The sequence below is a fragment of the Ailuropoda melanoleuca genome, chromosome 13 (assembly GCF_002007445.2).
Source record: "Ailuropoda melanoleuca isolate Jingjing chromosome 13, ASM200744v2, whole genome shotgun sequence".
NCBI lineage: Eukaryota > Metazoa > Chordata > Mammalia > Carnivora > Ursidae > Ailuropoda > Ailuropoda melanoleuca.
In genome coordinates, this window is record NC_048230.1 from 74,777,483 (window position 1) to 74,804,806 (window position 27,324).

At 50.5% G+C, this 27,324-nt stretch overlaps 1 protein-coding gene across 2 annotated transcripts; it reads left to right on the plus strand.

Annotated features, from left to right (window-relative positions):
- The first annotated feature begins 7,307 nt into the window (after positions 1-7,307).
- Positions 7,308-19,525, plus strand: MAVS (mitochondrial antiviral signaling protein). Of its 2 annotated transcripts, none has more exons than XM_002918762.4 (7): positions 7,308-7,372; positions 10,954-11,142; positions 12,276-12,450; positions 13,632-13,804; positions 14,494-14,650; positions 16,512-17,023; positions 17,946-19,525. In XM_002918762.4, exons 2-7 carry the CDS (start codon positions 11,023-11,025, stop codon positions 18,384-18,386), a joined length of 1,578 nt encoding a protein of 525 aa, XP_002918808.1. In that variant the 5' UTR covers positions 7,308-7,372; positions 10,954-11,022; the 3' UTR covers positions 18,387-19,525. The 2 variants fall into 2 exon arrangements, with proteins under 2 accessions (XP_002918808.1, XP_019654756.1); XM_019799197.2 differs by having other exon boundaries at positions 12,300-12,450.
- The last annotated feature ends 7,799 nt before the right edge of the window (positions 19,526-27,324 follow it).

A 27,324-nucleotide genomic window follows, 5' to 3' on the forward strand; every position in this document is an offset into this window, starting at 1 on the left:
GAGGGTCCAAAATCTTTGGCCCAGCAGGCAACAGCATTTACTCTCTGGGCATCGCTTGGGGTGGATACTTGATCAAAAATAAAAGGATATATTGGGGCGCCTGAGTGGCACAGCGGTTAAGCGTCTGCCTTCAGCTCAGGGCGTGATCCTGGCGTTATGGGATCGAGCCCCACATCAGGCTCCTCTGCTATGAGCCTGCTTCTTCCTCTCCCACTCCCCCTGCTTGTGTTCCCTCCCTCGCTGGCTGTCTTTATCTCTGTCAAATAAATAAAATCTTTAAAAAAAAATAAATAAAAGGATATTAAAACCCTTTGACAAATGTTTGTTTTAGTAAATAACATACTTAAGTAGCATTATGCATAAATGATAATCTGAGGTATCTCTTTGTGATATGAAAATATCCATCATTTCTTTTAGTGGCCAAGTCTCAGATTCTGCTAACACCATTGTTGCTTGTGGCCAACACTTAAAAAGGAAGGAAATTTATAAAAGGCAATTTTGGAATTGCAGGATGATGGATATGTTCATTCTGGTGGTTTGGGAGGTATGCATGTATGTCAAATCTCATCAAATTGTGCACTTTAAAGATGTGTAGTGGTCAGGAGATAGAGAATCCCACCAACAGAAAGAGCCCTGGGTACCCACGGAGAGAGGGGAAATGTTCAATAGTTCGGTGACTGTATTTCAGTATAATTGGGGTTTTTGGGTAATCCTATATATTTTAAAATCCCTTTAAAAACACTACTCTGGCCTCTGGACTTTACAGACAGTCCAAGGAGTCATTGGCCTGAACCAGGTTAAGCACCCATGTTCTAAAGAAACAGAATAGCCCCATACATGAGACCCTTGTGTTCTAGCCTATAGGGCTTCTTGTACAGGCCAGTCCCCATCTGGCTGCCCCAGGAGGAAGCCAACCAGTGGATGTGCACAGAACTTCCCCAGTGCTTTTTATTGCCTCATTCTTAATGCAAACAATGTTCACCAGACATTAGGGGAAAGACTGCCAACGCAAAAAAGAAACTAAGCAAAGAGCATAAAATGGCTTTAGAGGAAAAGCATACAGGGAACAGTAGAAAAAAAAATTTTTTTAAGCCTCTGTAATTACTATTATCAGTAATTAGATTCAGGAAAATCTCACCCATAGATTTGCCTTATGTAACAACAGAGAATAAATGAGTTCTCAGAAAGTTAAGGTATTGCTTATATTAAACATTAATTTGAAGATCTGGAAAATAAAGGAACCCAGGAAACAGGACAAAATAAAGGAAAAGAAAAGGTAAGATACAGGGAATCTTGTTGCTTGTTGAAAAGAAGGAGGGTACTTGGGATTTGCCGGCTGGTTCCAGGAGTGGGGGGCATGGTGGGTGCCGTGGACTAGTGTGGTAGATTGCCCTGAGTCCTCATTCCACACTTTATTCACACCCTTGCATTGTGGCTGTACATCACCTTCTGGAAGAGGTGGAAATCTATTTCTACTCCACTTGAATCTGGGCCAGCTTTAGTGACTAGCTTTGGCCAGCAGAATGTGACAGAAGGGATGTGCTATATTGGAGCTGAGGCCTAAAGAACACTGAGCTCTCTTGTGGAAAGCTGCCCAGCCATCATGAAAACAAGCCTAGGCTAGCCTGCTGGAGAGTGAGAGACTACATGGAACAGAGGTGATCCATCCCAGCTGAGCCCATCTTTGGTCTGTCAGTTCCCAACAGGTTTGGTAACCAGCCTCAGTGAGCCCAACTAAGATGAGAACTGCTTAGCTAAGCCCAGTACCAAATCACCAACCTGCAGAATTGTGAGCTAAATAAAGGGTTGCTATTTTAATCAGTTACATTTTGGGATAGCTTTTTTACTCAGCAAAAGCCAATTGATAAAAACCAGCTCCCTCCCTACCTCCTTATAGGGTGCAGAGGCTGGAAAGTGGCAAAATACACTTACGAGACTCCTTTGCATCTTGAGTTAATATAAGATGGGGGTGCCTGGATGGCTCAGTTGGTTGGGCATCTGACTTGTGATTTGGGCTCAGGTCCTGATCCCATGGGTCATGGGACCAAGTCCTGAGTTGGGCTCTGTGCTCAGTGGGGAATCTACTTGGAATTCTCTCCTTCTGCCCCTCCAACTCCTCCCGTGCTCTCTCTCAAATAAATTATACACACACACACACACACACACACACGAGTATATATATGAGTAAATTCACAAGTATATATATATATATACTCATATATATGAGTAAAAAAATTATATATGTGTGCACAGAACTACAAATATATATTTAAAATGAGGTAGGACAGTTAGATGCCCCATCAGAGATTTGGGAGGTGGAGGCCATCTTCCTGCTGCGACTTTCTGCTGACAGCAAGGACACAAATATGTGAGGTGATGCGCTCTTGAGCTCAGTCTCAGCAGCCAGACTTGGCATTCCTGCATTGACTAGACATTGCAACAGAGCCGTGTGGAGCTGGGGGTAGCAGCAGAGGCCTTCTCACTTCTGACGGTGGTTATGATGTGCTCTCGAGCTCAGTTACTCCCTTGGCGGCCTTCTGTTGCCTGCAGCAACCCCCCTCCCCCAGTTTTGAAACAAACTAATTCTCTGTAGTAAATTCCTGACCATGTTAAGTGTTGGTGAAGTAGAGGACTGAACTGAATCACCTGAAACCGTGAGTGCATTGCTAGCGGGAGTGGAAAGTGGTGTAACCACTTTGGGGAATTGCTTGGAAGTTTTTGGTGTTTTGTTTTGTTTTGTTTTTTTTAAGTAGGCTCCATGCCCAACGTGGGGCTTGAACTCGTGACTTTGAGACCAAGAGTCACATGCTCTACCAACTGAACCAGCCAGGTACCCCTGGAAGCTTCTAATAAAGCTAAACATACCCTATTGTCCAGCAATTTTTAAATGAGGGTTTAACTCCACAAAAAGATTTATACATGAATATTCACAGTAGCTTTATTGCTAGTAGCCCAAACCCAGAGAAGCCCAAATATTCCATAGAAAATAGAATGAATAAAGAAATTATGACGTATTCATATAATAGAATGCTACTCAGCAACGGAAGAACAAATTCCTAGTACATGGAACAACATAGACGAATGTCAGAAACATGTTGGGTAGGGGCGCCTGGCTGGCTCAGTCAGTGGAGTATGCAACCCTGAGTTCGAGTACCCCATTAGGGGTAGAGATTACTTAAAAAAAAAAAAAAAGCAGCTGTGTGAAAGATGCCAGACACAAAACAGCATGTATTATTTGATTTATATTAATTTAAAGAACAGGCAAAAACTAAACAATGGTATTGGAATCAGAATAATGAATTGGGGTTAAGATTGATAAAGGGGTACAAGGGAAGTTTCTGGAGAGAGAGAAATACTCTAGATTTTGATCTAGGTACTGGTTATACAGTTGTTTAGGTAAAAATCAAGTGGCACACTTACGATCAATATATTTCACAGAATTATGCTTCAATGTCCCACATTTGGGTTTGTTTGACATTTCCCCATGATTGGCTTCAGATGATGAGTTTTGGCAAGAATACCATAGATGAGATGATGTGCCCTCCTTTGGGTCCCAGACAAAAGTGGCAGGAGATGACGTAAACCGGGATTTTTATTGTGGTAACATATACATAACATAACATGTACCATTCTAACCATGGTGAGCGTACAGTTCTCTGGCAGTAAGTACATTCACTGTTGTGCAGCCTTCACCACCATCCAATTCTGGAACTTTTTCATCTTCTCCAACTGAAACTCTCTACCCATTTCCTCAAACATTTAAAAATAGAATTACCATATGATCCAGCAAATTTACTTCTGGATATATACCCCAATGAAATGCAGGGACTGTTTTTTTTTTTTTTTAAGATTTTTATTTATTTATTAGAGAGAGAGACAGCCAGCGAGAGAGGGAACACAAGCAGGGGGAGTGGGACAGGAAGAAGCAGGCTCCCAGCAGAGGAGCCTGATGTGGGGCTCGATCCCAGAACGCTAGGACCACACCCTGAGCCGAAGGCAGACACTTAACGACTGAGCCACCCAGGTGCCCCGAAAGCAGGGACTTGAACAGGTATTTGTACATCCACATTCACAGCAGCATTATTCACAACTGCCAAAAGGTAGAAGCAGTGGACAAATGGATAAACAAAATGGGGTCTATCCATACCATGGAATATTATTCAGCCAGAAAAAGGGAGGAAATTTGAACACCTGCTATAACATGGATGAACGCTGAAGACATGATGCTAAGTGAAATAAGCCGGTCACGAAATGACAAGTATTATATCATTCCATTTATATAAGCTATCTAGGAGAGTCAAGCTCCTAGAGACAGAAAGAATAGTAGCTTCTAGGAGCTGGGGGCAATGGAGAGTGGAGAGTTAGTGTTTAATGGGTAGAGAGTTTCGATTGGGGAAGATGAAGAAGTTCTGGAAATGGATAGTGGTGATGGGTGCACAACAATGAATGTGCTTACTGCCAGAGAACTGTACGCTTACCGTGGTTAGAATGGTACATGTTATGTTACGTATATGTTACAGCACAAGAAACAGCCATACGGTCCCTTAGCAGCTGCACCATTTCACAGTCCCACCAGTAATGTACAAGGGTTCCAGTTTCTCCACATCCTTGCCAACACTTGTTATTTTCTTGTGTGTTTCATAGTAGCCATCCTAAAGGTTTATATCTGCTATAGACCAAATGTTTATGTCCCCTCCCCCATTCATATTTTGAAACCCAATCCCCAATGTCATGGTATTTGGAGGTGGTATCTTCGGGAGGTGATTTGGGTCATAAGGGTGAAGCACTTATGAATAGAATTAGTGCTCTTTTAAAAGAGACCCCATAGAGCTCCCTTGCTCCTTCTACCATGTGAGGACACAGCAAGAAGACTGTTTCTCTGAACCAGCAAATGAGTCCCTATGAGACACCAAATCTGCTGGCACCTTGATCTTGGACTTCCCAGCCTCCAGAACTAGAAATAAGTGTTTGTTGTCTGAGCTTCCCAGTGTACGGTATTTTTGTTATAGCAGCCCAAATGGACTAAGATAGTATCTCATTGTGTTTTTGAAGAAGCTCTATTTTTTTTTTTTTAAATACAAGGGTAGAGACAGGGGTGATAACTGCATTTGGAAGCCAGTCAGCACACTCCCATGTTCTTCCTGCAAGAATTAGATTTGAGGTCATGGAGTTGGAGTAGGTAGCAGGCAGGAGTAATTCTCAAACCAATTGACATTCACCCTGTCTTGGTGAACAAGGCAGAGCTGGCTCTATTATGGTTAGTTGAGTTCAGGTGTGATAATAACATTTTGTAAATGCTGAATGTGTGATATAGCCACAGGGTTACCAATAAAGTAATAAAATCTCATCTAAAAAGTGCTCAGGCATTTTCCTGTGGTTTAGTTTGGGAGCACTGGCTTTGGAGATGGGTATGTACTCAGCTATTTGCATGTGATCTTGGACAAACCTCTTAACCCCTTCCCTTGAGGAGAGAGAGAACCTCAAGCAGACTCCCCACTGAGTGCGGAGTGAGAGGCAGGGCTTGATCTCCCAGCCCTGAGCTGAAATCAAGAGTCTGCGCTTAACTGACTGAGCCACCCACGCGTCTCGTTTTTCTTTCATTTTTAAGTTGCAGTATAAAGTAACAATCTCAAGTGTACAGCTGATGCATTTTTACATATGCACAAGCCCATGTACCCACCACTCACATCAAGATATAGAACATTTCTGGGGCACCTGGGGGGCTCAGTCTATTAATCGTCTGCCTTCAGCTGAGGTCATGATTCCAGGGTCCTGGGATCAAGCCCCACATCAGGCTCCCTGCTCAGCAGGGAGTCTGCTTCTCCCTCTTCTCCCCCTGCCCCCGCGCATTCACGTGCTTACTCTCTCTCAAATAAATAAAATCTTTAAAAAAGGATATAGAACATTTCCATTCCCTGCAAAAGTTCCCTTTTACCCCATTCTGAAGTAACCAGTGAAAGATTCCTATTTATGTAGATGAGTTTTGCCTGTTTTTGAACCTCACCTTATCTTGCAACTGAAGGAAGAGACAGCATGTATTCTTTGTGCTTGACTTGGTTAGCTGTGGTGCCCCTTTATCCTGGTGAGATTCATCCATGTTGTGTGTATTACTTGGTTCTTTTTCACTGCTGTATACTATTCCACAAGGTGAGTGCACCGCTGTTTGTCTCTTCATTCTCCTGCTAATGGAACGCTTGTTGCCTCCAGAGTTTGCCTATTGTGGACAAAGCCACTATGAACATTAGCTATCCTGCACGTTTTTAGGTGGACACACAGCTAGGAGTGGTGGCTGGGTGATGGGCTTGGCATGTTTAAGTTTAGTAAGAACTGCCATTTTCTGGGGCACCTGGGTGGCTCAATAGGTTGAGTGGCTGCCTTCTGCTTGGGTCATGATCTCAGTGTCCTGCGGTCGAGCCCCGCATCGGGCTGTCTGCTCAGTGGAGAGTCTGCTACTCCCTCTCACTCTCCCTCTGTGCTCTCTCTCTCTCTTAAAACAAAACAAAACAAAACAAAACAAAACAAAACAAAAAACCCTGCCATTTTCTGATTCTTTTAATATCTCTTAAAACCAGGAAAAATAAACCTCGACCTGGTTATTGTGAGAGTATTTAGTGGGCTCTAAGGTGTAAGACTTTAAGCCTGTACCTGGAACACAGTGGGGGCTCAATAATTGCTGGCTTCTGGCCCAAGCAGAGGAAGGGCCAGGCAGCAGACAAGCACTGTGGGGAGGTACCTGCCCCAGATCCTTGGGCAGAGAGGCGTTTCTCACACAGCACTCAAGACCCACACCGAGGAGGAGGGGCAAGCCAACCATGGCGCCCTTGCCCACTCTCACCTACCCAGCCTCCTCCCACCTCGATCCTGCTTCCCCAGGCGTCGCCCGTGTGAACTTTGTGTGTCACCCGATATTTATTGAGCACTAACTGTGTGCCAGGTCCTGGGTGCCCAGGTACAAATGACATAAAGACCCTCCCCCCACAAATTACTGGGTGGGAGGAGTGATTGCTTGGCGTAGGCAGCATGGAGACCCAGCCGACCACGGAATCCGAGGTCGGCCATCCACTTGGATTCTAGCCAGATTCTGGATTTACTCTGGACGTTGCAAACAAGGAAAGAAAATAATCTGATCCTCTGCGCCCCAGTAGGAACCTAGGTCGGTCCCGGAGCGCCGGTCCAGCGACTCCAGGCCCCTGAGCCAAGGCCAAGCGCCCGCCCCCGCTGCCCAGCAATGGGGTGGGCCGCGAAGCCCCGCCCCCCTCCGTGTGGCCAATGGGTGCGCGGCCCTGCCACTCCCGCCGCGCCCCCTCCCAGTAGGGGAGGGTTCCGGAGTGTCGGCGGAGGTCGGCTGGTCGCTGGGTGGTGGCTACCCGAGGTAAGTTAGCCGCCCGGAGCTCTCTGCCCGTCGGCTCAGGGCGCGCGGATCCGTTTCGCACAAGTAGCCACCGGGGGCAAGAGCCGAGTGGGACTCGGAGTCCGCCGGGGCGCACGGGGGTCCGGGGACTGGACTGGGTGCGCGGGGCTGGGGAAGAGCGGGTCCTAAAGCACGCGCAGTTCGCGGCAGCCAGGACTCCAACGAGCCTCAGCAAGCCCCGGGGTGGCGCGGGGCGTCTGCTCCGGCTGCAGGAGAGGTTGGGCGGGAAGGAGACAGGCGGCGGCTGCGGAGCTCCTCCGGCCCCCCGCAGGCGGAGGGTGACCCCGGGGCGAGGCCTAGCCGGGGTGCGCCAACCGCCCAGAGCCGCGGCAGCTCCTTAGAGGCCCAGGGCTGCCGTTCTCCTGGGGGCCCTGACAGTTCTCGGTGATGACACCTGTTCAGAACAGCCTCCCTCCCTCCGCGGGCCTGGTCCTGGGCCCATCCAGGAATCCGAGCCAAATGAGTGAGGCCTCGCCCCTTTCAACCGGGTGGTTATTTCTTTCCGGGACGCGCTCAGAGCCTCCGGGGCGTTCGGGTAGACTGCTCTCCTCGCAGGTCGATCCGCCCTTCTGGGAGACCGGAAGGAGGTGCTCGGAAAACACTGAAAACAAAAAACCCCAAAACAAAAAACGACGTTCCCTTCTGCATACTGTGGTATCTCAAAAACTTCTGGAACGACAGTCAGCGACCGGGTAGAAGGAATGCACTCAGCCTTATCTGAACGATTACAGTTCTTTCAAGAGAAGGGACTTAGTGTTTCAGCCTCCCAGGCACTCCCTTATCCCGCGACTCCCCTCACCCAAGCTGTGGCGTTGGTCCCTCTGGGGCTGTGAGTTTCACTTGCTGCAGCAGCCCCTATGTTCTGCAAGGTGTTATGGTGAGCTACAATGGAGCAGCAAGTCCTGGGTTCGAATCCTTTCAGGACCACTGGTCTGCTTGTGCAACCTGGGATCATTTCTCCTCTCCTAAATGAAAGGAGTGTGCCTGCCAATAGTGGACCGTGAATAAATGTGAACTAATAATGGGTTTCCTTTCTTTTTGGTTGGAGCATGTTATACTTCTCAACCCCCCCAACCGCCCCCCTTTCTAAAGATTTTATTTATTTATTTATTTATTTATTTATTTTATTTGTCAGAGAGAGAGAGCGCGCACGAGCGCACAAGCCAGGGGAGCAGCAGGCAGAGGGAGAACCCACTGAGCAAGGAGCTCGATGTAGGACTTGATCCCAGGACCCTGGGATCGTGACTTGAGCCAAAGGCAGACGCCTAACTGAGCCACCCAGGCCTCCCCATGCTTCCCAAACTCCTGTGCTTAAGGGCTGAGGCTCAGACGCAGAAGAACATATTACCTGACTCTCTCCTGGTACCTCCCTGGATGCCGTGGAAGAGGAGAAAAGGATCATTTGGCCACCTCAGAGTTGTTCTTTGCTCATCTCCTGAAGACTCAGAGGACACCTCCCCCTCCCCCATCTCCTTGATCCTCTTGACCTCTGTCCTTAACACTTACCCCAGCAGGAGTATTGCCCCTGGTGGCTGGCAAAGCAAGGCATGCAGCGTGAGGCTATGAGGCTCTGCAGCACTGTCTCCTAGAGCCCCACCCAAGCCGGACACCTACATTTTTGCTCCAGCCTGGCCCTCCTTCTTCTGACCCCTTCCTTCCCAGAAAACCCACTTGCACATGTCATAGCTTCTCAAGCTTCACTTGTTCAAAATGGAGCTTGAAGTCCTCTCTGCAGCACAGCTTCTCCACCAGATTCTGTGGCCTGCCTAAACGGCAACATCCATCCACCCAGCACCTGAGGAATCATCCTTGATTCTTCTCTCTTCCTCACTTCCCACATGCACAACACACCAGGAATCCACCCATCTCTCACCACCTCCATGGGCAGTATTCTGACCATACCCATCCTGCGGCCCCTTCCTTTAGCCTCCTGATTTGTCTTCCTGCTTCCATCCTGGCCCCTCCACAGTCCAGGTCCTCACAACTACCCAGGAGGTCTTTAACATAAGTCAAATCCTCTCCCTTCCCTGCTCAGAAGCCCCTGATGACTTTCCATTTCACTCCAAAAAAACAAAAAAAAACAACCCCCAAAGTCCTTTCCTGCAACACCCCACATGAGCCACCCCTCCTAACCTCCTTGATCTTCATCTCTGCCCCTCCCTCTACCTTTCTAAACCTGGACCACCCAGACCTGCTTTCTGTTCTTCAAACACACCAAGCTCATTTCCACCTTAGGACTTCTAATTTGCTGTGCTCCCCACCCCCAAAATGCTGATCTTGTCACAGCCCAGAATGCCGCAGCTCAGATATCACCAGTTCAAAAAGACTTCCCTGACCACCTCCATCCATGCAACATGCCCTTCTCCAGGGGTTCTGTCTCATTACCCTGCTTTATTTTCTTTATAACCTTGACTAATATCTGGAATTCTTATTTATGTATATGTTTACTGATTTGTTATCTGTCCCACCCCAATAGAAGATAAATTGGATGAGGGCAGAGATCTTGTCCCTCTTATTCCCTGCAGCTCTCCCTGAGGGGGGAGGCCGGTAAGAAACTCGCAGACAACCCCATCTACAATTGCAAATTGTGGCAAGTGCTACCTAAGCAACTAGTAGCAATTGCTAGTAATTGAGGCACTTGTAAATGTCAAGCTCATGCGGTTGAACTATTGTATTGTCAAAACAAGCCATTTTAGGGGTGAAGAGAATCCCGTAAAAGACTGATAATTTGCCCCAGATCACACAGTGAGTGGAACCAGCCTCCTACCCTAAGAACGTGTTTGTGGCAAGCTTTAATGGTGGGCTTGCAGTCATGTTCCAGAAAGAACCAGATCCTGGAGCTGACGACCTCTGTTGTTTGCTCTTTCACTAACTACCAAGCCCCTTAATTTCTTGGTACTTCATTTTCTTCACCTTTAAAGTGGGATGATCCTATTATTATTTTGGGATTTTTTTTCTAGTACACCCCAAAGAAGCAGCACTTCTTGATGGAGCCCTCTTGCTATCAGTGGCTAGGGGCACATAAAGACTTTGGGACAATGGCAGGGAACAGAACTCTCCCCAACACTGACCAACCTGTAGGGCAGAAATGGGGCCTAGCCTGGGTGGCACAGCGGTTAAGCGTCTGCCTTCGGCTCAGGGCGTGATCCCGGCGTTATGGGATCGAGCCCCACATCAGGCTCTTCCGCTATGAGCCTGCTTCTTCCTCCCACTCCCCCTGCTTGTGTTCCCTCTCTCGCTGGCTGTCTCTATCTCTGTCAAATAAATAAATAAAATCCTTTAAAAAAATTTAAAAAAAAAAATAAATAAATAAATAAAAATAAAAAAAAAGAAATGGGGCCTAGATCTGGATCTGATTTCTTTTGGTCATCAATTCATTTTTAAGCAAATTTATTGAGGGCCTATGGGACTCAGGCAGTAATAAAATTGGACAATTAAAGAAAGAAACAAGAATTCCAGAGAGTTGAGAAAGAAAGGAGTTGTTGCCTTTTGTCCGAGCCCACTCCCAACTGTGTTGCCCTACGTGGTGTGTTTTCTTCCAGTCTTTTTTCCCCTCTCCGTCTGTCCTTTTATGGGCCAGAGCCCTCTGTCACTTCAGAGCCTGGACAGCAATGAAGCTTGCCGAAGATAAAACTTACGAGTATATCCGCCACCATTTCAGCAATTTTGTTGACCGCGTTCATGTTCCGGAGATCCTGCCTTACCTGTCCTGCCTTACGACAAGTGACCAGGTGAGCTGGGGCACGATAGCCCACCACTGACTCGGGGCAGGGCTGCAGGGTTCAGAGCTTTGCCTGAAAGCCAGGACTAACTCCTTCCTTCTCCGCCATCTGCACCCTGCTTCTTGACCTTGACACTTCTCTAACTTCAGGCTGGCCTTTCCCTCGTGGCTGAGCTCCCTCTCGCGTCCATATGGTGTAGTGCTAAAAACTAGGCTGGCTGGCTGGCTGAGATTGCTGGACTTTGGTCCCCTCGCATGCTCCCATAGGGACCTTCCTTGACTTCGTCTCTCTTGTCATTGTTCCTGCTCAGTGTTGCCTCCATTCCCCTTGTCATGGGACCTTGTCCTGACAGGGAGCCCGGGGCTCAGTTTTGAGAGGTCGCGGGAGCCAGACCGCTCTAGCCTCTCAGAACTGGCTGTGGCGCACGTGAAGTGGGGCTGGCCGCCTCCCAGTTTCTGCTGCTCTCAGATGGCACCAGTGCAGGCCTGTGGTTGATGGGATCCAGCCCCTCTCCCTTGTATTTGGGGGCTTGTGGGGATGCCTCGTGACTCGCTCTGCAGGAAATGTTTCCTGTGGGTTTTCGTTTCTGCCGTCTGATTGTCCGTCTGTATGTGGGAATTCAGTGGAGAACCTCTGCCGCCCTGATTCCTTATCAGAATCTCCCAGCATCTCGTCCTCCTGATTCTTAGAGTTGGCTTCCTCTCTGTGCCCCTTTTGCCTCCTTTTCATCTTTTGTTCCCTCTATCCCCTTTCCTCCTCTGCTAATCCAAACCCTTTCTTTGGATAAACACAGCCCCAGGCTTTGGTGACGGACTAACTGGGATCTGTCTGTAGGATCTTTGTTGCCTTATTTCTATTAAACCTCAGTTTCCTGACCAGTAAAGTAGGGGCAGTAGCATTAAGTAAGATAATTCTCACAGCATCCTGAGCACAGGGCCTGGAACACGATAAAAGCCTATTTCATGGTTACCACGTTTAAACTTGTGCCCAAACACTGGCCTTGTCCTGGGCTCTGACCTAGTTTCAGATGGCTGCCTCGCTCTTGTGGCTACTTGGAGCCTCTCTCTGCAGCTGTGCCCTCCTGAGAGGGGAAGGGGCCAGGGCCACCTGGCTTGAGCAGGGCAGCTGGCTGTGTCTTCCAGGACCGACTGCGGGCCTCTTTCCAGCTCTCTGGGAACCACGGCACCCTCTGGGACCTCTTCAACAGCCTTCGGCGGCGGATCGGCTGGGTGGAATCCCTCATCAAAGCGCTGAGGGCCTGTGAGCTGGTGGATCTCGCTGATGAAGTGGCCCGGGTCTACCAGAGCAACCTGCCCCGTGAGCTTCCTGCCCTGGCCCTCCTCATGGAACCCCTGTTGGTTCCCCTCGCCTCCATTCAGCCTGTCCCCTCACCCCTGTACCTCCTGCCTCCCTCTGTCACTGTCCCTCCCACCAGTCCTGGGCAGTAGAAAAACCTGGGTGTAGATCGCAGCTTAGCCTCTTGCTGACCATGTCCCTTTGGCTAAGTCCCCTAATTTCTCTAAGCCTCAGTCTTCTTCTCTGTAAGATGGGACTAATGGGTAGACACCTACGTCGTAGGACTGTGGTGGACACCGCAGCATGACGGGGAGCATGTTGAGTGCTTAGCTGGGACTGGACACCTCCCATGTGCTCAGCAAATGGGGCTCCCTCTAATTTTTGTGGCTGTGACATCTGCTTCCCACCTCTTTTCCACTTCCTCCTGTCTCTCCCTCAGTTTACCCCCTTCTCTGCACTTCTCTTTTCTCTTCTCCTCCCTTTGCCGTCTCCTCTTTCTTCCTCATAGGTTCCTTCCTTCCTTTCCCTCATCTCTTCCTCTCCCCCTAGCTTCCCCTGGAGCCTTCTTGGTCCCTCACCCCGGCTGCCCAGTTACTCCTCAGCTCCCTCTCAATGCTCCCTGCCAGGCCAAGTGCCCAGAGGGGTCTAGTGAGGTCAGGTCTGAGGGGTCAAAACAGGAAGAAAATTCAAGCCAGCCTTATTTATGTTTCAGACTAGAAACAACTCCTGAGACCGTGCTCAGATTTACAGCCCTAGAATAGCCTCCTGTTTGCTTGCTTGCTTTTTTCCCTCCCTCCCTCCCTCTCCCTCCCTTCCTTCCTTCTTTCTGAGGGGTCAGTTAGTGGTGACGGCCACCCACAAGGAGGAAGAGAAAGCCACTGGGTTCCAGAATGCCGGGGGACAGAGAAGTCGTGACTGCTGACCCAGTCTGGGTGGTGAGAGGCTTGTGAGGTGCCCCACATGCTCCCCCCCCAACGCCCCACTCCTGCCTCTCCTTGTTCATGTCCTCCCTACCTCCTCTCTCCCTCCTGCTACCGCCTCCCACTCAGTGAATCTTCTCTTCTAAGTACATCCTATATCAGGACAGCTTTGGGAGCTGTGGGGACTGACAGTCATTGACCGGGGGGGCCAGGAACACCCAGGCCTCTTCCATCACTGGGAGCACCCCTGAGTCCCCCTTGACATCACTCTTCGTCTTCTAGGTGTCCAGAACCGGCCTCCAGCCCCAGTGGAGCCACAGGTAGTTCCTGCTGAGGTTCCACGGCCCTCCAGACCTGATGTGGCCCCCAGTGCCCGCCACAACGGCTATAGAGAGGAGGAGCCAAGTTTCCCCATGCCTGTCCAGGACACCCAACCACCAGAGTCCCTGGAAGAGGTGCGTCCTCACAATCTACTTTGGTCCCCTGCTTTTGTGTTCCTGTCTGCCCAGCTTCTAGAAGCTCTCTTCTGTCCCCACCACAAATCATGCCTGATCTTGGCTCAGAACCTCAGGGCTCCCTCAGTGGAGGTAGGCTCCAAACCAGCTTTCAGACTGCTGACTGGGCCTTTACCCTGTGGCAGCCCTCAACCCTCTTATCAACCAGCTGTGAGGTCACAGTTTTGTGGTCTTGCAGTGGTTCATGTGATGAGATGTGAACTAGATCGAGGGACCAGGGAGTGACCAGTGAAAGGATACTGGGGAAGCAGGAGATAATGGGGTGGTTGGAGTAATTATTGCCAGTTAAGTCAAGTTGGGGGGGAAAGTGACCGATTCTATTGGGATGTGATGAACAGGTAGTGGGATGTCCAGGAGTTGTTAGACCGTAAACTCGAAGCCCAAGAAAGGCGTGTGTGCGGTAGCCTCAGAGAGGGGACCTTTTATAGGGCAAGGCAGATGAATTGAGACTCCCCATGGGATGGTGTGAATTTCTGTAAGGTTGGTTGCTGTAGACAGGGCCTGACAATGACCAAAGCCAGGGCAAGGGGTTTCCTTGGTTTCTATGCTCTGTGGCATGGGCTGAGGCCTATAGGAGAGGCCCACTTCTGGAAGAAGCAACTGTCTCATTTATATTTTCCCTCTTGCAGAGTTCAAGGAGAGTCCCACAGCTGCCCCAGTCTGGGGCTGTCCTGAGGAGGCCAACCAGCCCGGTGGAGCCCTCCTCTGACATGGCGGCCTTTAGCCCTCTGACCTCCAGTGGACATCAAGAGCACGACACAGAACTGGGCAGTGCCCGCACAGCAGGTGTGTGTGGAATCTTGAGCTCTAGGGCCCCTCCAACCTCCCAGTGAGGGTGAAGACTAGAGTTGCCCCTCTGGCTTCCTTGGACAGGAGGCAAGTGTGGGAATAAAGGGAGTTTACCTCAGGGAGCAACCCAATTCCTTAGAGGGTGTCTCTGTATTGTCTATGTAACAAACTGTTCCAACATGTAGCAGCTTAAGATGTGACTATTGAGCTCCTGATTCTGTGGGTCAGCAATTTGGGCTTGTTCAGGTAGTTCCTCAGATCTTGGCCAAGCTCCCTCTTGGGTACCCGCTGCTGCACGCACACGTGAGCTCTGCTTATGCCTGCTGGCTGGGGCACCTTGGTTCTCTTCAGCGAGTTCTCGTCCTTCACCAGACAAGTCTATTTCATGGCAGCTGAACAGAATTCTGAGGGAGCAGACTCCTGGGGCAAAGGCTCAAGGCTGGCAACGTTCCTCCTGCCTCATTCTGAGGGCCGAAGCGAGTCACGAGGCCAGCGCAGAGTCAAGGAATAGGCAGACAGACTCCATCCCTAGGTGACAGGACTGACGGTCACATTGCAGAGGGCGTGGATACAGGTAGGGGAAGAGGACTGACTCTGCAGAGGTTCTCCGGACCTGGAGGACAGTGCAGAAGGCCTGGGCCACCTACCGGCAGGGGAGCCCTCAGGCACTGGCCTACTGCAAATGCGGCTCTAGCTCCCAGTGAATCACTAACACTTCTCAGCCCCCAGAGGAAGTATGATTTTTATCAGGTAAGGGCCTGGACCCCCACACCAGATCTCAGCGCTCCCCCTCGGAAATATAGAGCTGTCCACTCTGACCTCTCAGACTGGCATTTCTTTGCGTTGTTATTTCCCAAACTGTGTTCCATGGAACACTATGGCCTGCCCCGTCTTTGGTGCCCCAGGGACAGCCGCAAGGCACGTGTACAGGTAAAGGCTCAGAGAAGCCATCTTAGTGCCTTACACTCCTTTCACCCCAGAACTCTTCCCCAAGCACCCATTTATACTTTGTAATGTCAGCTTGCCGTAGAACACCTTTCAGGAAATGCTGCTATGGACCAGGGAGGCAAAGGGCACTTAGATTTTAGTACATGCATGGACACAGGTCCCACAAGATTTTGTGGTGTGTTAGATTTGCGGGGCACGGGGTGGTACATCAGAAGGACTCTTGGCCTTTGTCAGCCGTATGGCCTGGCAGGTGTGTTCTCAGAGTTCCATGGGGAATGCCTTTGTGGACTGTCACCACCTGCTCCCTCCTGCTTGCCCCAGTTCAGGCCGTCGTCTCAGGGGTGGCTTCGTCCCTGCACCCCGCTTCCCCCCCGAGTCCGTAGGCCTCCCAGGAGATTTGCACACACTGGCGGCTGGCTGGACCTCTGGTGCCGAATGGCTGTGAGCTCTTCTGCCTGCTGCAGGATCGCTCCTGCTGGGGGAGGTGGGGAAGGTGGCAGAAGGGGAGCATCCAGAATTTCCCCAAGCTAAGGAGCAGACACAGGAGGAAAGGGGGGTATCCCAGGCAGGAGAAGAAAGAGCAAAGGGCAATGAATGATCTTTAAGCTCCTAGATGCTGTTGGAGGAGGGATCATTTCACTCTTATGAGAGAACAGATTCGGCTTTAGGTCTAGGACTAGGGATAGATAGGACTGAGGATGTGTCTGCAGCTGTTGGACGCTCAGGCCTGGGCGCAATGACCAAAGGGACTGTGGAGCCTCCCCGGGTAGGAAGTTAGGAGGCCTGGATGCAGCAGGGACTTCAGCTGGGGCACAGAGGCCCTTCTTCAGCCATCTGGTCCCAGAGTGACTGTGACTTTAGGGTAATGGTCCTGTGGTTTGTGTTTCCCCTTTTATTTTGCCACCTGCAGGCGTGGCCTCCAGCCTCACCTCCCCCCGTGGGCCTGTGTCTCCAACTGTCTCCTTCCAGCCCCTGACCCGCTCCATCCCCAGGGCAAGCCGTTTGCCTGCACCCTCCGTGTCAGCTGTGTCTCCTGGCACCTCCTCCTCCTCGCCTGGCTCGGCCTGTGCAGGGGCTGCTGGCGACCACGGCGAGGCTAGCGTCTGCCCCGGTGGGGCAGGGGTGTCCAGCAGCTCATTGCCCATCAGCACAGCCCCCTCCAGGGTGCCTGCCAACGCAGCATTTGACAGAACAGTGCCTTCCAAGTTGCCTGTCACCTCGAAACCCTCCGGTGCTGTGGCCACCCACGTGCTCACGAGTCTGCCACCGTCCAAACTGCCCATCAACTCAGTACGTGCGGGCGCAGCGCCACCCAGAGTGCCTGCTGGCTTGGGGCCAGAGCACAGGATGTCTGTGAGCACGGTGACCAGCAAGCTGCCCGCCAGCACAGTGCCTGCTACCGGGAGCAACATACCCTCGGGGGTGAGTCTTTGCCCCTTCTAGCAGTGATCCAGGCTTTTCCCCTGTAGCCCTGTCCTTGGACCCTTTCCAGTCCCCATTCTGTCTCCAGCCTGGGCTGTCCCAGGGCTGCTTCTCAGGGTGCAGGGAAACCTGAGATTTAACCTCATCCAGACTCCACACCATGACTGTGAGAGCGGTAGTAATCATCCGAGCTCTCATGTGCGGATGCCTCAGGGGGGTTGGGTATCGTGGCCACCCCCACTGGTCATGTGCCTCAGCCCATTTAGAGCTCGCTGTTCCCCGTAAAGCTCAGCAGTGCCGTGTGAGACGGAATCAGTGACCAGTAGAGCAGGGTGGCCTGTCTGCCTCAGTGCCTTTTTCTTTACCCCTGGGCGATCCAGTCTGCCCCTCCGTGACCTGGGCTTTACAGACAGCCGTCTTAGGTGGGATTAACCAGCCTGAGGTAGGCACACCGATGACGCAGTCCGCCACGGCTGCCCCCTCGGGGTCTGCACATGCAGCCCTGCTGCTGCTGTCTGCTGGAGGAACCGAGTCCAGGGGACCCTTTAGGCACATGGCCAGGCCTCCGACCCTGGGGCTGCTCCATGGCCCTCAGCCCAGGCAGAGTGTCAAAGCAGGATGGGGCCACAACCACCAAGGGCTCCGGGGGGTTGGGGATGAGCACACAGGCAGGCCAGTGAACAGCGAGAGGGGTGCCTTGGGGGAAGTCACACTGATGCTGTGGCAGAGCCTCAATCCCCTCCGTCCCCACCGCCCTCCTGCACCATCAATGGGATGAGTCTCCACGAGGGGGCGGCTTCTCCCTGGACTATGGGCTGTGAATTAGAGGGTTGGGATGCTAGTTCATGCCCTGGCCGGGAATGGGGCCACCCACCTTGGGCGGCCATCCCCAGTCCCTTCCAGCCCCTCCTTTCTTTCCCAGGAGATTTCAGCGGCTCCAGTGCCCACCAGCGTCTCCACCAGAGACAGCTTGCCTGGGCTAGACCCCAGCTCTGCTGGCTGGAGCTCTGAGTTGGAGCTGAGCAAGCCAGGCAGGCTGGCCTCCCGGGTGGACAGTGAGCCATTCTCGGGCTGCTCTGCGGACCTGGCCCTTAGCTACAGCAATTCCGTGGACGCAGGGCCTGACAATGCCCCAGAGGAGAACGAGTACCAGTCGGTGGATTCCATTATGATCCACGTGACCCAGGATCCCAGCGTCGACCTGCTGGAGGGTAATCCTGGGCCGCATACCGCCCTGCAGCCCCTGGTGGAGGAGGAGTCCATCCAGGCCAGCCTCTGGGCTCCGTGGCTCAGGGCAGCTGCCGCTGGGGCGCTCCTGGCCGTGCTCCTGACCGTGCTATACAGGCGGCGCCTGCTCCAGTGACGTCCCCGGGCCCTCTCTGCCATGGATCTGCTCTCTTCCCCGGATCTGCTCTCTTCCCCGTGGGACATCCAGCCCAAGCACGGACTGTGCTGTCTTCCTGCCTTGTCCCTTTGGTGGGGCTGGTGGAGCCTGGGTCAGAGGGGAGCCAGGGGGCCTCTGTCCCAACTCATGCCCTCCCCATGTGCTCCAGACCTCGCCCACCCTGCAATCTGGGCTGCCACCTTTGTTCTCGGGAGGAGGTGAGGTACCCCCATCCGGGCTGTGTACCCATTTGTCCACATCCGATCAGGAGGTGCCGCTGGATCATGCAGGAGGTCGGCACTGCCCCCATCCTGCCCTGGTGCCTGGTGGCTAGCAGATGTGCAGCAGGGTGGGGGACCCCACAGGACCTTGCTCCAGACCCCAAAAACCCAGCTGTTGCTCCAGGAGCATCAGGGTGGTCCATCTCCAGGGACATGGCTGCTTGAGGTCCCTCAAGAAGTGGAGGAGGTCTGGACATCCTCCTGGACCCTGGGGAATGTAAAGCAGCTGCTAGGCTAAGGACTGCCTCTGAAGCCCCTCTGCAGCCTTCTCACCCCCTCTTCCTTTTCCTTCCCTTCTGGTCTCCGTGCTCTTTAGCTGGGTGGGAAGAGGGAGGGGATTTGGGGGGAGAGGCCTGCCAGGCTGAGCTCAGACCGAGGTTTGGATTTCAGCTCCACCCCTTCCCGGGCTGTGTGGCCTTGGCAGATGATCAGACTTCTCTGGTCTTGCTTCCCCACATGGACAGTGAGTATCATGGCTCATCTTCACTGGGTTCTTCTGAGATCGAAGCACACAAGTGTTTGTCAAGTGCCTGACCCAGAGTTGGTAAGCACTGACAGCTTCCCCTGCCTCTCCCCTGTGCCGCCTGGTAGACGTGAGGGTGCAAGAGGCAGAGTGCCCCGTGGGCAAGGGTCCTACTCTGTAGTGTAGGGTGGCCTAGGCCTGGACCCCACTCTTAACTTTCACTCACTCTGTGCTCTATCACTGTGTGCTCCCGATTAACCTCTCTGTGCCTCCATTTCCTCAGCTGTAAAACGGGGATGAATAGCAAAACTTCCTGTGTATAAAAAAATAGATCTCCCAGTGTTGTGAGGATTAAATGAGTTTATCTACATCAACCTTAGAGTGGTTCCTGGCATTTATTAAGGGTCGGATACATGTTGTCATAAACATGGAGGGGCTGGAGCGCTCGGCTACACCTTACGAGGCCGATTCAGACCCTACTGCCTCCCCTCCCACCCTACTTCATCCCGTGCGCTGAGTCACTGGAGAGTGGGAAAGGAGGCATGTCTACTGGGGCAGCTCTGCAGGGTGAGGCTTGGGGTGCCCTCCCCGGCCCCCCCCCCCGGCAGATGGATTGGGGAATATCTTCACGGGTTTTTTCCAGGCAGCTGTCTCTGGACAAGAAGCAGGAGCCACTTCCATTCCTGTGCCCTGCAGGAGACAAAGAGTAGCTCCCTGGGGAGGTACCCCCCAGACTGTCAGCTGGTAGGTTCTGTACCCTGCTTTGCCTGCTACAGCCTTGCTTTGTACTGCCCTAGGGGCCTTCAGTGACCTCTGCCTTGAATGACATGTCCGTTTCCCTCTAAACTTCTTTTCGACCCTCACTCCGAACCCAACAGCCTGCACCCTGAAACTAGGAGAGGTCACTACCCAAGCTGTCTGCACCAGTCCCCATCACCCTTGCTCTTAGCCAGCCCTTTGTGCTCTCCCTCACTCTCAGATACCCGGGTCAGTAAACAATTCATGCACCGGTACTAGTTTTAATGTGTGACTGTCCCAGGGTAGCTTTGGAAAAGAGTATGTCCGCAAAGCAATGTGTAGTCCCAGAGGAGGATGCTTTGCTGGTGGGATTTCAAGCACAGGGAGCAGCCGTGTGGGAGACACCTTCGGGCAAGGTGTGCAGGAATCATGCAGGGGTCTACCACGCACCTTTCACCTGACGCCGCCCAGAAGCCCTGATCTGGCCTACGTGGAACAGCTTCCCTATTTCGGCTGTTGTCAATTGAAGGCCTCTAAAATGCCAACTTCAAGCAGAGTTGGGAATTGGCCAGCATCATGAGGCCTGTGCCCAGGAGATGGCTTGGCATAGTTGATAAGATGTGTCTGATCTCAGCTTTTGACTGCAGGAGGGCGTGTGTAGGAGGGTGACCAGACAGTTTACCCTCATCACCGTGGCCTGGACCATATGGAGGCCAGAACCCCAGGAAGGGAGAGAGGATGACTGCCCCCAGCATGGGGCCCAGCCACCTCTCCTCAGAGGCTTGGGAGAGCACACTTCACCTAAGGGTAAAGGCTGGGGTGGGGCCAGAGGCCCAGTGCCATCCCGATCGGTTGGAGCAGACTCACCAGCAGTCAAAGTATGCTTATCAGTCCCTCTCCACCTTCTCTCTCCTGCTGAAACATTTCCCTCTAAACCCAAGAGCCACAACGGCTTCTCTCCCCCTGGGAAACACAGGCCTTGTTTGATGACCTACCGAAGCCAGACCAATGCCATACCCTCACCTTATTTTCCTTGCTGGATATACTCGGATTTCATTGGATTTAGGGAGAATTTCTGGCCGGAGATCAAGAAAATGGCCCTTACCCTGCCAGGCTTTGGGTTAGTCATAGCTTCTTTCAACAAACATTGTTTATTATGGAAAACTTTCAAATACAAAATAGAACATAAGAAAATGTATATGAGAAATATATATAAGAGAAAATAGAACGAGAACCCCCCCCCCGCCCGTGCCCATCACCGAGCTTCAATAATTATGGACTCATGGCCAGTCTTGTTCATCCCTGCCCAATTCCCCTTTTTCTGTACAGGTTCCTTTTGTAACTCAAGAGACTGAGGGGTTCAGAAAGCCAAGGGGCACACTTGGCCAGGAGAATTTTTTGATAAAGGCCCTATCTTTCCTCCCAAGGCAGCATTAGGCATTCCCTTCTTAGTTGCTTGGCCTCTGTGGGTGACATTCCATTTGAACCAGTTCAAAGAGTGAGCAGCATTGGGTCCCTGTCTTAGTGAGAGGAGAACAAAGGGGGTGCCTCCATTGACAAGCTCCTTGGAGGGTCTGGCTATTGCCCCTGTCCCAGAGAGGCGACATTTGGGTGTGTCCAGTGGCAGGTTGCCTATTGCATCGGGGCCTCCCCAGACTCCGACGGAGCCCTTCCAGCAGGCAGAAATGACCTATCTGGGCCAGATACAAATTCCACAGCATGTCTCTTGCTCTTCTAGGAGTCTCTTAGAATGGAGTCATTCAGGCCTTGAAGTCACTTGCTTTCCATGAATTGCCCCCATCTCCCCCCAGGGAAAGCAGTGTTCGCCATTCCTGGTGTAATTTGTGCTAGAAGTGACTAGTCTTCATGGATGAAAATCACATGTTCCCCCTCTGCTCACTTTTCTGCTTTCTTCCTCTATGAGGCTTGCACCTGGTATCAGGCATGGTCCCCCAGCATTGCCACTCCTGCAGTTGCTAGTGAAAATGACAGTAATACACAGGGCTGTGGCTTACCCCATACCTTGCTGTGTGCCAGGCGCTGGACTAAGCCCTTTACACAGATGAACTCGCTTAGTCCTCAACCCTATTCAAGGGGCACTGTTATGATCCAATGTATAGCTAGTCTGCAAGACCGGGAGGGAGCAAGGACCAGAGGAGACAATGAAAGGGAAACCTCTGACCCCTGAGCCCCAGACCTAGATGTTTTCTACATCGCTCGTGACCCACAGCTGATTGCATGTCTGGAGCCAGGGACCCCATTTAAAATGAGATTTCACACCAACACATCCCTGCCTGGTGTGCCAAGATCTGTCCCATGTTGTGATAGTGTAATAATGTGCAATATTATAACTCATGGTCTCAGGGATGTTGTAACAACAGGACTATCACATCGTGTGTGTGTGTGTGTGTGTGTGTGTGTGTGTGTGGCCTGAGGCTTTGTGAGGCAAGGCAGGGGGAACAAGCTAAAATTCCAGGTCTCCAGAGGCCAGTTTGGTATAGCAAACATTGTTTATTAAAGGATTCTCCATGGGGCACCTGGCTGGCTCAGTCAGTGGAGCATGCAACTCTTGATTTTGGGGTTGTGGGTTTGAGCCCCATGTTGGGTGTAGAGATTACTTAAAAATGTTTTAAAGAGGACTAAAATGATTCTCGGTGCCAGGTCTAAGGCCTAAAATGAGTAAGACCCCTGCTTACCCTCCAGTGCTTGGGAATGGCTCACGAAGTGTGGTGCAGACAAACAGGCTTTCATATCATACTTTCATGTCTTTATATAATATTTTGCACCTATTGTGTGCAGAGTATTGGGAAAGGCATCAGAGACACAGAATAACAAAGTAAAGACCTCAATCTAAGGGCCCCCTTCTACTACCCATTGTTTCCAATACAATAGTGAGTAGTCTAAAGGAGTGTTCCTGAAGCAAGGGTGGGGTTAGGGAGGAGGCATAAGTGTTGTTTCGATCAGTTATATACTATTAATAATTACTATAACTAAATCCAGGAAAACAGTAACACTTAGAGCCTATAGGGAATAAGAAATTTACAGACACCCAACCAGAAAGGCTGCAATGAAAGTGTCTGACAAGATCAAGTGCTGATGAAAACAGAGCAGCTGAAACTGTTGTAGACATCTCGGGGGAATAGAAGTTGATAAAACTGTTCCCAAGCTGGTGGTATCCTACTGACATTGACCATGTGCGTTACTTAGGCTGTAGCAATTCGCTCCTGGGTATGAACACCACGGCAACAAGAGCTTATGTTTACCAAGATATGTGCAGGAATGTTTCTCTTGTCTTTCTTTTCTTTTTATTTATTTTTTAGTGCAAGAATGTTTCTAACTGCACTGTTTATAATAGCCCCAAACTGGTATCAGCCCGAATGGCTCTCCAGGGTAGAATGAGTATAGAAGCTGTGGGGCTCTCTGCCTTTGGGAGGGATAGAGCCAGGAAGGGACATTCTGGGGGGCGGCTGTACCTCCTGATTTGGATGTAGAGTATGATGTTCTGTCTGTGTCCAGACTCCCTGTTGGAGATACAGAAATAAACCAAGATCGCCCAAATGAGAACAAACAGAGGCTATTCATTCAGAGCTTGCATCTGGCAGGAAGGGACTCAAAGGCAGGGAGGGGGAAAGTGTCATAGTGGGATAGAAGGGAGGCTCCAGGTGTGTTCTGATTGGAGGTGGTTTACCCCGGACGCCAGAGGCTGGCTAACTAGAAGGGGCACCTCTGTGATTGGTTGGGGAGCATATTTGGTTTCTCTGGTTGGCCCTGAGTTGGTAGAGAGAGGGAGTGGTGGGGACGGGGAAGAAGCTGGCAGACATTGAGTTCTGGTTGTTCTGGGTCCATCCCTGCAGAGGGTGTGGTTTGGCTTCTCAGGCTGGTTCCTGCAGAGGTTCGGGGTCAGAGTTCTAGTGTCATATATGGTCTGGCCCATGTCCGTTTGTATATTCAGTCTCTCAGAGGGAAGAGTATGGGCTCTGAGGGGGGCCTCCCCTGCTGGAGTGGGAGGGGGGTTGGCACATACATATTTCCTCCAGCTCCCTCTCCCTCCCTGGGGCCTGGGGACCTGCCTGTGAGGGTGAGGCCAACAGTTAGAGTGCTCTGCTCCAAGTCTTTGCTGAGCTACGACACCCACCAAGGTTCTTTTTTTCCTTTAAGGCCTGTCTTAAAGCTCAGCTGCTATTGGAAGCCTTCTTTGGTTAGACCCCTCTCATTTCTTAGGCTTCCTAAGTTCCCATGGCTTGCCTCAAACCCTGCAGTGCAAATTCCCATTGCCTTCCCTGTATTTCAAACTGACTATGCTTCTTCCAGAAATGCAATGCTGTTTCTATAAAAAACAACAAAAACAGCACCAAAGAACCTGCCCCCACCAAATACAACTTTTTATTGAAGTAACGTGTACACACTGGGAAGTGTACTAAGAAAGGAGATAGGGATCTGTGGCAAGAAGGGTGGAGGCGGGCAGAGAGATCAGGGGGTGGGGGGAAGGGAAAGAAGGAGAAGAAGCCCTGGGTTCTAGTTCTGGGTCCACAGCCAACTCCTGGCATCCCTTATCTTCCTGGACCCACAGTGAGGCTGGACCAAGTGATATGAAATCTTCCTCCTCCAAGGCTCAGTCCCATCAGCCCTTGAGTGTCCTTGGCGCGGATGGCTGTATGGACTTCCTCCCCCTCCTGTTTTCTCTTGCCCCATTCCCAGGTGCCGTTCCATACCATCTGAATCACTGATTTCCTAGCAATCAGACACTGTCTTCTATTTAATCAATTCACTTGTATTTAACATGAGAAGAAGGCAAAATCCTTTCATTACCTCATGCAGCTGGAAATCGGCTTCTCGCAGGAGGCCTGTCCAAAGGAATGGGGAAAGAGAGAAGCTGGTAATTGTTGAAAAAGAATGACTTCTTTTCTGACTCGCTGTCATGACATCTTTAGAACTGTGAGTCCGTGGATACTCATTTGCCGTCATTCTGCTATTATTACTTCTAGAACTTAAGATCCTTGGACATTTCCTTCGTTCAGCTTACAGTTATAAGGGTCTACTATGACCAGATGAATGATTGTAGTGAGGCTACTGCAGTACAGAAACTTCGATCCAGGTGGCTGGTCCAGGACCTCTCCTCCTTTTCCCTCCTGCCGTCACTGTCAGGAGTTCTCTACTCAGAGACCTGCACCTCAGTTCTCAGGGTGTGCGGCAGCCTGTCACCTTCTGGACTGGCTCAGTGGATTCCTACCCACCTACTCTGGCAGCAGCCAATCTCCCCCCTTGAATTTTCACCTTCTTTATAATCTAGCCTCTTTATTTTTTTATTTTAAAATTTTTATTTATTTAAGTAATCTCTACACCCTACATGGGGCTCCAACTTACAACGCTGACATCAAGAGCTGTACGCTCTTCCCACTGAGCCAGTCACAGGTGCCCCTAATCTAGGCTCTTTAAAACACCTTTTAGTTACACAGGTAACACATGAAAATGTGCTTGCTGTAAAAAATTAAAACCCCAAATCAAACGGAATTATCAGGCCAGAGTTTCTCTAACTTCCGTGTAGATACGACTCCTTTGGAGATCTTGTTAAAGGCGGTGCTGACTCCTGAACTCACTACGTTTCTGAGGAGACCTTTTTTTCCTTCCAAGATTTTATTTAAATTCAAGTTAGTTAACATATAGTGTCGTATTGGTTTCAGGAGTAGAATTTAGTGATTCATCACTTACATACAACACCTAGTGCTATCACAACAAGCGCCCTCCTCCATGCCCATCACCTAGTTACCCCATCCCCCCACCTGTCTTCCCTCCAGCAACCCTGTTTGTTCTCTGTAGTTAAGAGTCTCTTATGGTTTATCTCCCTCTCGGGTTTTATCTTATTTTTCCTTCCCTTCCCCTGTGTTCATCTGGTTTGTTTCTTAAATTCCACATCGGATTGAGATCATATGGTATTTGTCTTTCTCTGACTGACTTATTTTGTTTAGCATAATACCCTCTAGTTCCATCCATGTTGTTGCAAATGGCAAGATTTCATTCTTTTTGACCGCTGAGTAATACTCCTTCAATTCTTTATCCATTCATCAGTCGATGTGGACATTTGGGCTCTTTCCATAATTTGGCTATTGTTGATAGTGCTGCTATAAACCTTGGGGTGCATGTACCCCTTGAAACAGTATTTTTGTATCCTTTGGATACATACCTAGTCGTGCAATTGCTGGGTTGTAAGGTAGTTCTATTTTTTTTAAAGGTTTTATTTATTTAGAGCAGGAGTGGGGTGGGGATGGGCAGAAGCAGAGGGAGAGGGAGAATCTCCAGCTGACTCTGAGCTGAAGGTGGAGCCCAACATGGCACTCGATCCCACAACCCCGAGATCATGACCTGAGCTGAAATCAAGAGTCGGACGCTTAACTGACTGAGCCACCCAGGCATTCTGTGTAGTTCTATTTTTAACTTTTTGAGGAGCCTCCTTACTGTTCTCCAGAGTGGCTGCACCAGTTTCTTTCCCACCAAAAATGTAAGAGGGTTCTCCTTTCTCCACATCCTCACCAACATCTGTTCTTTCCCGAGTCATTAACTTTAGCCATTCTAACAGGTGTGAGGTGGTATCTCATTGTGGTTTTGGTTTGTGTTTCCCTGATGCCGAGTGATGTTGAGCATTTTTTCATGTGTCTGTTGGCCATTTGTATGTCTTCTTTGGAGAAATGTCTGTTCATGTCTTCCACCCATTTTTTAACTAGATTATTTATTTTGGGGGTGTTGAGTTTGATAATTTCTTTATCAGTTTTGGATACTAGGCCTTTATCTGATATGTCATTTGCAAATATCTTCTCCCATTCCGTAGGTTGCCTTTTAGTTTTGTTGACTGTTTCCTTTGCTGTGCAGAAGCTTTTTATCTTGATGAAGTCCCAACAGTTCATTTTTTCTTTTCTTTCCCTTTCCTCCAGAAATGTGCCTAGTAAGAAGCTGCTACAGCCCAGGTCAAAGGGGTTGCTGCCTGTGTTCTCCTCTAGGATTTTGATGGTTTCCTGTGCCACATTTAGGTCTTTCATCTAAGAAGACTTTTTTTTTTTGAGTAAAGACAAAGAACAGTAATTGAAAATGTCCTTCACTCTCCTGCAAGTTTGAGAGACATTATTCTTTGCCTTTGCCTATGTACCGTGCCTTTTGATAATCCTAACTTAATCCCATCCGTGGCTTGGGAGTGAGGGCTCTTGGAGGTTCTGTTCATAGCCGTGGCGTGCAGGGTCTCCTAGCCTCTAGACTCTCATATACTCCTCATAGCCCCTCACAAGTATTGTTGCCAAGCTTACTAGGTCTTTGTTGAATTGAATTTAGTTCATACAGAGTCCAAATGATTTGGTCCTTCTTTCAGTTGATTGAGGACCCTCAGCTTCTGATTTTTGCCCAGCCATGTGCAGGATGAGCCACCCTGGAGAACAGGGCAAAGCCAGAG